Below are 12,479 nucleotides of genomic sequence, written 5' to 3'. Positions count from 1 at the left end.
TTTTATTCATGCGCAGTTGATGATAGCTATTGATTTTGTTTATTATAGCATACTTGTTTGTCTTTTCAAACATTATTGTTTGAATTTCAACCAAATGTGTTTTGATGAATACAGTACGTATGCGGAGGGGATGGGTTGGTATCATAGAAGAGTTACAACTAAAACTTGCTTATTTATGTTTACAATTTTAAATACCAATATAAAAAAAGTAATTACTTATAATAATTGTATGCAATTAAAATGGATGCTTTTTAGCTAGACTCTACAGTTATTAGTGACGCCGTCATGACTAAACATTCACCTTTTTAGCATCTTAATGGGAACATGACTTTCATATAAATGGAATCTGGTTATTCATTGCCACAACTATTTGAGGCACACTGCCAGTAGTAAGCCTATTCGACCTGTATTCTGCAAACATGCGCATTATCATCTTCACGCTTGTTACGTACATTATCAACATAGATGGCATATACAGCAAAGAAAAGATCTCGGACAAAACCGGCCCTATGTAAGTATTTACTAAAATAATTCAAAATGTTCCAATAATAATATTGTACCTCACTAAGGCAATGTACAGAGGTCAATACAGTTACAATTTATTTTGTTAGTTAAACACTAATTTTCTTATTTTTAAAATACTGTATAGCTGTACTGATTCTGTACCCTGTGCAATGAGGACACGAACATGATGAAAGTAACGCACATGTATTTAAGTGTAAATCATTCTATTATTTCAGTTGCTCTGGACAAATCCCCATATCGAAGCTCAATGCATGCAAGGTACATGCATATTCCTGCAGTAGCAGTCTGGAAGGTGCAACGCAAAAGCAAGCATGTCTGAGCTGTATCGCATTGATGGACCTGCATTCTGGCAAGTGCACACCGGTCTGTACCACGTGTGATGTACCTATTTCTTGCCTGTCATGTCTTGGAAGCCCAATAGTGGAAGCCACCTTGGTCTATTGTTTAAGCCCAGGTGGTGCTTGTGCATCGTCATAGATGGAGTAGGCTATCTATTTTCTAACTTATACATCAGGTGCAACCATGGATTTCATGGTGTAACATAATTTCACGAACAGAACATGTATCGGCAGTATGAAGTTTATAATTGGAACTTAAACTTCGAGGAAACTTTACTTTGAAATTCACTTTCTGTTGATAAAGATTATTATTAATATACATTCAAATATTTAAACAATCTACTTGAATATTATATAACTCTACATACTTTTACTATTATTATGGGATAATCGCATAGGCATATTCTGCCAGAATTTAAAATGGAATTTATATACGGGACCTGGAAGCCCGCGAAAACAGTGCTATTACGTTTGGCCTGAAACGATGTTGTTATGTTGATCGGTTCACACAATAAACCTTTTCAATTACAGTACGGTAGATATTTGTTTGTATCATTCATTCATTTATTCATTTAAGGCAAATCTCTACCAGGCTATTGATTACTTTTTTCATTAGTAAAATAAACTTTTTATTTGTTGGTTGATTAAAATGATAAGGTTTTAAAAATTTCGTTGTAGTATGGACATACTAAAACCAAGTGATATTCATTTTCAACCTCATTACATTTGCAAACTTTACAGATTAGTTTTTTCCTTTCAATTCCTGTCCATCTTCCCTTTATCTTCCTATATCAGAGTCCGTAGGTTTGATATGAAAAAAAATACTTTTTTAAACGGAACTCCATTGCCTGTCTGGAAGTCAATAAGTTCTGGGGTTATATCTAATTACAGTTAAAGTGGGAGTCTCGATATACTTCGTGTCACGTCCTCACACTCACCTGCCAACATGCAATTTTTCCCGATATTTTGGATGAAATATAGAATAAAAATACTAAAAGATGAGGGCGTATCAATTTGATCTCTATGGTGCAGGTGCGTACAATAAAGGGCTAGAAGTGCAGTTCCGCCGTACCACGCCGAGAGTGTTAAAGAGTCGCTATCCAATCGAGTTTTAACAATACTATGAAAGTTTGTGGTCTAAATGGTTAGGACATCTGTATATCAAGCAGAAGGTTCCGGGTTCGTATTTAGGTTGATTTCCTCATCTTATCGTTTCAAATTAATTAATACATTTTCAGTATATCACAGGGCGATTTGGAATTTGTTCTATCTATAGATAAAAACAAGAGAGTAGAATACTGTAGGCCTACCATCATCGGTCCGTAAAATGTTTATAAATGAATTCATGCGTCCTAATACTGTAATGAGTGAACTGAGTTGCATCACATTTTCCGCTTTTGGCACGCCTGACATACCATGTTTACTGTTAGATGCCAATATCGTTACGATTGTTTTTAAAATAGTGCCCTCTATGGTTTGATGTATTTAAAAATATTATGCGCCATCTATAGTTTCAGAAAATCTCCCAAGTTGGGAGGTCTGTAATATTTTTGTTGATTTTTCAAAGCGAAATCATTAATTTGGTGAAATCTGTTAAATACTTTACTTCACCTCTCCATCCAGTTTTTTCTACTTTTTTTTCTGGTAGGCTACACTATGCCCAACATACGCATTACTATAACTACTAGTAACGTTAATAATTTTAGCTTATTTAATTAGTGATATAGAGTTTACACTTCTTATTGTAGTTTAGACAGTGTAATCAAGATCAAGGCTTAGTATGTGTAATAACTTCCTCGTCGTCATTTAGCCATCGGTAAAGTATGCGGTGCCCTCCTCTATCGCTTTCTTAGCGTTAACCGAGTCACGTGGTTGGTTTGACACCAAGAATTCTTAGTACATACAGTATCCGGTTTAATAGTTTCAGACGCATACGATTGGCTAGTCACTCGGAAATATTTGAATATGCATTTTTGGAAATGTCAAAGATTGAACAACTAAGATGATGCGATTATGCGAATGCGCCATATTACGTTTTGACGATGTGCAGACACACACGCGTGTGTAACAGTTTACGGAGTAATATGATTTTCCACCAGAAAAGGAAAACTGTATCTTATATTGTTATCATTAATTCCCACCCAGGCAGATCCATCCTGCCCTGCGTGGTAATTATTGCCGGCGGTGGCATGTATACCTAGTGCCTAGGCCCATATTGACGTTTTAGTTGCCAGTTCGCTCATACGAGTACGACCGTAGGCGGGTCTAGACTTGTTATTGTAACAAACACCACAAACACTGGGCAACATACTTTTATAATACCTGCCACAGTTTATATTTCGACAATTGTTGTTTCAGTTCAACTAAAAGTCTTACTCGACTCGATCGTCAAGTAGCCTACTCTTTATTTAACATACGGCCTGCCCTATAGACCCAAATATGGTATATGTTAATCTATGTCATTCTTATCTCATGTTTGTTTGCGGTCTGCAAATCGATTTCTATACGCGTCTTATTACAAGTCTGTATTTCAGGCCCGATTCAGGCTCAGACAAACATCGAAAAGCCTCGAAATAACTACAGACTTGGGGCAAGTCTAGAACTGAGGGTAATTTTATAAACAACTCGAATGATTGTTTATGGCATCATTGTCCATGAGTAAGCTTGCTGCTGATTTGATTTCTGTACAAGAAGGTTGGTAAGTCATCTGATAGTACAAAGGCTAGGCGGATTTATCGTCTTAATTTCGCTTTAGATGAAATGAAATGTATTGTATTCCTGTTTCCGTAGCTTCAGTTTCGTTTGTGTTTTATAGGCATAGCACATTATAACAAAATAGAATTGCGGGCATGTGAAACAATATGGTACGCAATAACGCAATAGAATAATAGGCAAACTGTATGATACGTATGTATAGAATATACCACTCCCACTCAAAGACTGAGAACACATATGGTTTCACACAATAATTAATGTTGGGATGAACGCACTGCAGTTAAAAAGTAGTAGTGTTAAGATGACTATAGCGAGGCATTTAATAAAAAGGCAAACTGTCTTAAAATGTAAATGTGACATGTTTCGAGAAACTATTCTCATCATAGTTTTTTCTCATACCAATAGGACATATAGGCAGTGTTAAGAGTTATACTGGTCTTATTGGTAGTACTACAAATTGTAATAATCTATTACCATTAATTACATCACAACCAATCACAAAACAATCAATGAACGAAAAGACCATGCATGGTCCAGTTGTTGAATGTTGTTGATTTAATTCTTTAGTTTTCAATAAGACATATTTTAGTATCTAGTAATTTAGTTTGCATTTCAAAATACTGCATGTATTCCGTTTGCTTCTGGTGAAACCATACCCAGATGCAAGTGCGTAGTTCCCACGCCAAGACCCTCCCCTATCAACCTCAATGGTTGGGGCTGAGTTAAGGCGATTTTTGAAAATATAACACCTCTAGGTGGTCGGAAATGGCACTCTCACGTTATTATAAATGTATTAACAATTGATATTTTAAATATAAAAACTGAGGTACTAGCCTATTAATTAAAGGGTGATATTTTCCCCATAGGCCTATTTTGAGTAAAAGCATCAAAACAGAGCGCTTCGCGCAAGTCAGCGTTTGCACATGGCGGATAAAGGTGCTTGTCCAGGGCCGTCGACTGGACCTGTGGCGAAGAGAACTTTTTTAATTGACTGGAAATGGTACTCTCGCACATAAAATTCATAATAAATCATCATACTTTTTCACTCCAATAAACACACGTGATTATCTAATTACAGGACGATATAACATTTTGTTGCCGACTTCATTCACTCAGTATTTAGTTTTGATTGCGTTGCGTTCAAGTTCAATGCGAACGTACATCTAGGGGAAGCCCCGAAAAAAGTGCAAAATGTAATGCTTATTATAGCTCAATATTTATTTACATTAATTTGTTGAAGAAATTAAATATATAAATGTAAATAGGTATTGATACAGTTGGGTGGGTGGCCTAGAAAAAAAATCGGTTGCTATAATGTATACTACAGTACACAGTTACCACAGTTAGTGTACTATATTATTATCAACATATCCTCTATGATGATGATCTGTAGCTAGGTAACCACGGCGTTCCATTTAAGACGGATATATACTTTTATTTATGCTTGCTGATTGCCAGAGATCTAAACAATAGGTAGGCCTACGGGCCGTTGTCCTTTGTACGAATCGTTCGTGCCCCGAGTATGGGTGCAATACACGCGTCAATATCATGTTACATCCAGGGACCAAAATGCGTTTATTTTTCAGGTGAAAAAAATAGGCAATTCATTTCGCAACTCTTAGAAATTAACAGACAGCTACGGCAATGGTGACCTCTAATAAAAAGTAAATTAGCACAGCGCTGAAACAATGTGTTTTAATCAAAAATGAAAGTACTTTACTCTTTTTTTACGCTTTTTTCCCAATTTTGTTTTCCTTATGGTAGAATAATTTTTATTTCTCCAGATTTATAGGGTGGGGGGGTGGTGGCGTGCGAAGGGTGCATCCCCCTCTGGATTCGCCACTGCAGTATTCGACCCCTTCTACTAATTAGTTAATGCTCGGCAGCGCATTGGATCAAGGAACGTAACGTAACGTAACATCAAATTCCTTCTGAAGAGAACGACTCCGCCGTCTAACATAATGTTGTGTATTGCCTACAGCCTGTACACAATTCAAACATTGTATTTTTGCACGGAAAAAATAATTAAAGAACAGCTGCTAAAAGGAAGCCAATACCACAACACCATAGCTAGAGTACTGAATTTCAATCAACTTTCAAGTATTATTCAAATATTCATGTGATTGCTCCACAATAAGACAGACTTCGTTTTTTCACGCTGCTGCTCTAGCCAGCTACGTCCCACGAGGACTACTCATTCAGAAGCTAAAGTAAGCAGCAGTTATAGTATCTAAGGCCGAAAGTTTTGCGACTTTGTAAACTCGACTATAATTTATAGATCCCAGCTGCTGGACCCAAAAAACGTCTGGGAAAAGAGAGTCTATGAGGCTCACGTTTGAACGATTTTGGATTCTCGCCCTTTGATTGGTTGACGCGAATCAACAGACTGGGAAGAATTTCTCACTTGTACCGCCGTGAAGTCACGTTGTCTCTAGAGGGTATTCAGTTGCATGCCTACATGTTGAGGTCACACACACACAGCACATTAAAGTTCAAAATTGACCATTTTTAAATGGGCATGTGATTCATAATTAAAGAACTATCTTTGATTTGTATGTATTTTTGCGATTAAAGGACATCTTTTTGGTGCCATAAGCCAATTTAGTATTAGCTTATCACTGGTAGGCCTAATTATCACCACCTCGGTTGTTTTAAGAAACCAGGAAGTCCCTGGGAAAATATATACGAGTTTGCTCTTCGAGAAAAAGAAATTGGAATTATTAATCATATTACATTATTTTCTGACAACTTTTTATGTGCAGAGTTTACACAGGTATATGTTCATTTACTAGTTAAAACAATTTGAGTCAGAAACTTGGTTGTATTTGTGTTATTGTTTTACTAGACTTCGTTAATTTCCGCAGAGTCTCCGAGCAGAAACATAATACATTCCTAATTTAGCTAGAGCTGGTCCTCTCTAAACTCTCCTCTCTCCGTCCCTGAATTGGACATAGGCTAATGTATACCACCTCGCAAGCAAACTGAAAGATGCAGAAATAAGAGAACTTGTTTGTTTCAGCGGGTTCCTTAACCTGGTGATGAAATAAGAAAAATATTTATAAAATTACATACAGTCATTTATTGTATTTATTTACAGCATTATTTTTATTTCCTTAACTGTATAGAAGAACATTGACTAATATACAGTATAGGCAAGATTTCTTTTATTCACCTATGTTTTTGGAAATGTCTGGGATAAGGGGAAGAAAAAGACATATTTTAAAGATTAAAGATTATTTTACAATGATGAATTCGTCACAGAATACATTTTTTTTTTAAGATCGGCATTTTAAACATTTGGGATGGTGAAGGATTGTACCTATTCAAGCATATTATAGATATTATCAATAAGCTAAGTGTACTCTTTATTCCCGTGTGCAATCTAAAACACGAGAACCACAGCTTAACGTCTTTTTAAACTATCTACATTACTGTATTCTTACCCTCCAGTTCACCGAAATTTATTTCGCTGTGATATTCATCTCAATTTATCTATATATAAATTTACGTAAGGACAAAATTCGGTCAATCGCGCGTTATTTCTAGAATGTTTACTCGATGGTATATAAAGTTGGTTCGTACTTTCGATACTGATTTTAACCACCTGATTACTAACTAAATTGAGTTCGATGATTAGTTATTGACAATTAAAACGAATTTAGGTTCAACGATTTGCCCCAAATAGGGATGTTTTCCGATCGTGGTATAAACTGTCCAATGCATGTCCATCTTCAAAAATACCCGCATACAATAATACGAGGATGCTTCGCATTTTCCTATCTCCTCCTACGATAATTATTTTTAATGGCTGAAAACCGGTTGAACAGCTCGAGTACAGCATCATAATGTTGCAGACAGGCCGATTTTCTTTAAAAAATACTACGGTATTTTGATAGATTTAATATACGTTTATACAAATGTATTGATTTACAATGAATGGAACATTCCAAATTATTTTATTTAACCATGCTTGCATACCTCCATGGTTTAACAAAAGTAGGTAAATTTATGGACCCTTGGAGAATAAACATAAATAGTATTGTAATCCTATACAATACTGTAAATAGGTATTAACCACTTTTGATCGCCATTTGAATCGCAAATTTCTTATTGTGTGTGTTTGTACTGTTAGATATAATATAAACAAATATACTAATAAACTTTATTACTGTGAGTGTGGGTAGCCCCTACTTTTAGATTATAAACACATAATAATACTTTTTTACTGACAGTTGCTTCTCAACGTTTGTATTAATTAATAATTACAAGTGTATCGTTACATGTACTTTACTATTTCAATCGACTATGACAGTGACAGTTTTAACAAAGTATTAAATCGGAAATGTTTTACTCTATTTAGTGGTACCGTATATTATTTATAGGCCTATAAAAAAATATTTTGTTACTGAGTGGATAATAAAGAAATATAAAGAATAATTTAATATAAAGAATATATTAAAAAATTGTTCCTCTCTGTACCTATCCTCATCCCCAACCCCCAACCCTAATGTTAGATACAAAATACAAATTGGGTTTGTTTAAATAAATCCAAATCAAAAATTTGGATTCATTTTGTGACAAGTTTCTCTTTGGGAAGTAATTTTGGTTGACTACATAAATCATTATGTCTATTTATTTGTTTCTGTAAACGACAATGTTTTATAGTCCTGCGGTACGTACATTTGAAATTGCCAGTTCTTTTACGCTGAAATTACTATGTATTCGAGAACCATCTGTGGGCACGACCTAGATGGTACACGAGCGAAGCGAGCGTACCATCTAGTTTATGTTAATTATACGATATGTTTAGTTACCATTCTGTATAAACATATGATTTTATTTGATATATTATTATTTTATATGAATATTGATATGGTGCGAATAATACATGTATACACATACATTGTCTCAACTTAATAGCTGTATTAAACATCCATTATGACTAATACCGTATTAGTCTAGGCAAAAAATGTGGACACAAAATTAGCGTTAGAGGGAGGAGTGGAATGTTAGAGGCAGTCAACATAACCAGATATCGTAATTAATCCCTTCTGACCACTCTAGACCTTGTTGAAACTTAATATTTTGCCTCGTATTGAAGCAAATTTTATATAATTTTGAAATGTCTATAAAAAAGAACTCCAAATAATAGACAACAACGTATAGGATACACCATGTCACAGAGACAATAAGCTATCATTGCAATACAAGGCAAAGACTGAATAGAAGTGTCATGTGTTTAGACACCAAGATCTTGCATCTATCTTATTTAGGTCTGATTAATTAGGATATTTGGCTTGTTGTTGACAAGCTGTAACAAATTGATTTATAAGCTTTTTTTCAGATTTTTGTCCTAGATTATAATATGTTTGTCTTTTCCTCTCATCTTTTTATATTATGAATTCCTTCCTTATTATCATTATTCTTTACGGTATTTCAGATGTAATTTGTAGGTTCGGGCCTCATGGCTAGGATTTCAGCAAGCTTATTTTTTGGATTCGCTACCTTCGCGGTTATTACCTATTCTATCATGCTTTGGTATCCTTACACAGGTCAGTACGTATATGATTTTAGTTTACTCTTTATCGATGATTGTGCACCGTAACAATTAGGCCTAAGACATCTGGCAACAGTAAAAAGAAACGGATAGTTTACAAACCATGTTTATCTTTTACAAACCACAGTTTGTCTTTTTTTTTTTACAATTGTTTTGTATTTTACAAACCGTGGTTTGAGAACTGAATGGGTAGGGTGTCGCCCCGCAGTCATGACAGACAACAAAGAAATAGACAAACAGACAGACTGGTAAATAAACCGTAGTAAAACGCCATTGTTAGATCAGCACAGAAAAATTGTTTGTTGAAATATGTTTTACATACATTCATATTTACTTGATGTGTTTGTTGTTTTTAAGTGTCCTTAAAAAATAAAACATAATTAATTTTGTAAATTATATGTAATAATTATTATATACTGCAACTATGAAATTATTTATATTTATAGAAGATGTCGTAGGAAGGCAGTCGGCAGGAAAGGTAAGGTCTTATCAAGATACAATATTACCGTATTGCCCTTAAATATAATGCATAATAGTTGGGTTATATTGCTGCGTGGGTAACACTATATCGTAGGGTTACAACATTGGAAGATTAGATAAGCCGCGCACAACTCGCGCATCATTTTACTTGTTGTTGTTTTTACCTTTATCAACAAGAGTTAAAGATGTATTGTCCCCCAAAAACATGAAAAATGAAGATTAATTAAATCAGACTTTGAATATGTTATTTTGTAGTTTTAATCAAGTTAATCACTTCCATAGAAAAAAAACGAAAAAAAAAAATGTTTTCACTTATAAAATGACAAAATAAATGGTTAAATTCAACCAAAAATCCATTGGCTGGCAGCCAATTTGACCATTTTTTGCTTTAAATTAAATTTTTCTCAGGTAAATACATTTTTTTTCGATCCAATTTTTGGTCAAAGTGGGTAACTATTATGTTACATTAAAATGGAATATTCAACAAAAATTTTTTTAAGAATTATTTTTTCAGGGGGACAATACATCTTTAATGGATATGAATAATGTATTCTTTGATGTAAGTACCTCAGTAAGCGCTGTACCTCGAAAATATTAATTATGATTGTCAGATGTGACAATTCCAATGTTGTACGTTACTTGAATTACGACTAAAAAGATGGCTGGTTCACCATTAAAATTGAGATTTACGGAAATATCATAACTTTTTGCGATTTTGACTTACGTTGGTAGTTGCATCACGTGCTACATAGAATATAACGATATATAAAACATATTGTTTGAAGGTTTGCATGGCGAAATCAAATTGTTGTACGTCTTTATGGTGAAAGTATTACAAAAGTCCATTTAAATATGGATATACCATACGTCGGAAGCGTAAGAACGTATATAGTTTAGGAAATTACTGTTAAATATACCACTCTTCACGGAATGGTGATGCAAACATTATCGTTAGTTCGTTTCAATTTTTATATAGAAATTAATTATTTTGTTTTACAGCCGTCATACAGACTGATTGTTCAAAGTGTTTTGGATAGGTACACCACTTTGCACAAAAACCGCACAGATTATGTAAAAGCACAGTGTGATAGGCATCGTAAGGAATTACCAAAGATGAAAAAATCTCCAATTTTGCTTGTTGATGAAAAGCATAAACTTGTCTATTGTCAAACACCTAAAGCAGAAACAGACAGCTGGTGTAAACTATTTTTGGTTCTTTCAGGATATAAAAACTATACAGAAGTTTTGAAAATGGACGTGAGCAATGTGAGTGCTGCCTGGAAGAAACATGTATCTAAGTTGTCACAGTTTACACCCGCAAAACAAAAAGAAATTTTGTCAAATTATACAAAAATTATGATCGTGCGAAATCCGTTAACAAGACTCTTATCAGCATTCAATGACAAAGCAGTGGCGAAGAATAAAAGTGATTACAATTTGTCATTTCAACGCCAATTAAGTACACAAATTCTACAAGAGTTCAGAACAGGAAATGTTTCTGGACAATATGACCCGACATTGAGTGAATTTATAAGAATGATTGTTTCTACCGAGTCCATTAATAATATTCATTGGAGGAATATGCACCAAATATGTTTTCCATGTGATATTAGATACGACATTATTGGTAGATTTGAACATATCGAAGAGGATTCAAATTATATATTAAGACATGTGGGAAGTGATATAAGATTTCCTAAATCGACAGGAACACATTTTACAAACAGCTCGCACCATGCTAAGATTAAACAAAGTTATGCTACAATTCCACGATCAGATATGAAGAGTATTTATAGAAAATACAAACTTGATTTTTTGCTGTTTGGATATGAACAAGACATGCCTTGACAGCTGCAATATCTTAAAGATGTCCTCCAACTAAAATCAATTTCGCCAAAAATAAATGGAATAATAATTTTCCAAAATCACTTGAAAACATTACAAAATAAATGATTATGCCTAAATTTATTTTTCCTTAAATAATTGCCGCTTATTGGGTAAAAATATGTAAGCATCAATTCATAATGATTTTATAATATTATTCAAAGATGTAAATACAATTGATTGAATATGTATGTTGCTTTTCTTATATTATGATATTGACCTTTTTTATACATGAATGTCAAAGTGTTTTTAACTGATTTAAATTCATAAAGTTCCTCTGCCCAGCAGCCAGTTCTCTCAACACCAGTAAATTCTTGCCAAGTACTAGACGCACACCAACCGACATGATTTTTCTTTTTAAATGCTTAAATTCAAAGTTTGATTGTGAATTTGTCTCTAAATTTCATTTTCGTGTAATAATTATTAAGATTAATAATCTTTTAAATGTGCAGTTTTCTCGTGTTAATGTTTGTAAAAACGGTATTTTTTGTCGGGTTGCTCATTCATATAATAGTTTAGTTCAAATGTTTCCTTACATCGATATTTTTAGTAGTAATACTTCTGCTTTTAATGTCATTTTTAATAATATATAAATCTGTTTGTTTTCGTTGTTCTTTTTTTGGGTAAATCAAATGTATATTTTATGGCGATCCTGTATTGGTGTTTTTTCTTTACACTGTTGGATCTTGAATAAATAAATAAATAAAATGTATACTTTGTGAGTTTAATTAATTATTTTGTTATGTTTACAATTTTATTTCACGTTATTTAACAAGGCCATATACATGGCTGCAGTCGCGTGCTCAAGTTAATGTTTACTGACCAACCGACAAAGATAGTGAACTGTAGAGTCTAAATAGATGGTGGATATACGGTGGATAATTTTTGCTATAGCACGAAAATAAAAATCTGAAATTTAATAAAAACACCAGAAACGTAAAATTCAAGTTATATTACCTATATTAAGCCATCTGATTTTT

At 33.7% G+C, this 12,479-nt stretch overlaps 1 protein-coding gene and 1 long non-coding RNA gene across 3 annotated transcripts; both read left to right on the top strand.

Moving 5' to 3' along the window:
- Window positions 1-376: 376 nt before the first annotated feature.
- LOC144843533 (uncharacterized) lies at window positions 377-1,401 on the top strand. Its single transcript, XR_013612264.1, has 2 exons — window positions 377-511; window positions 741-1,401. It is a non-coding gene; the product is annotated as an uncharacterized LOC144843533 (long non-coding RNA).
- A 538-nt stretch (window positions 1,402-1,939) lies between these two features.
- LOC144842048 (carbohydrate sulfotransferase 11-like) lies at window positions 1,940-12,046 on the top strand. Of its 2 annotated transcripts, none has more exons than XM_078698395.1 (4): window positions 1,940-2,042; window positions 9,019-9,130; window positions 9,582-9,613; window positions 10,615-12,046. In XM_078698395.1, the coding sequence occupies exons 2-4, from the start codon at window positions 9,043-9,045 to the stop codon at window positions 11,461-11,463; spliced, it is 969 nt and encodes a 322-aa protein (XP_078554521.1). In that variant the 5' UTR covers window positions 1,940-2,042; window positions 9,019-9,042; the 3' UTR covers window positions 11,464-12,046. The 2 variants fall into 2 exon arrangements, with proteins under 2 accessions (XP_078554521.1, XP_078554520.1); XM_078698394.1 differs by lacking the exon at window positions 1,940-2,042 and adding an exon at window positions 3,526-3,561.
- The last annotated feature ends 433 nt before the right edge of the window (window positions 12,047-12,479 follow it).

Source organism: Antedon bifida, chromosome 5 (genome assembly GCF_963402885.1).
Source record: "Antedon bifida chromosome 5, ecAntBifi1.1, whole genome shotgun sequence".
Classification (NCBI taxonomy): Eukaryota; Metazoa; Echinodermata; class Crinoidea; order Comatulida; family Antedonidae; genus Antedon; species Antedon bifida.
The sequence above is the reverse complement of the archived record's forward strand: the minus strand, read 5'-3'. Positions and strand labels throughout refer to the sequence as shown.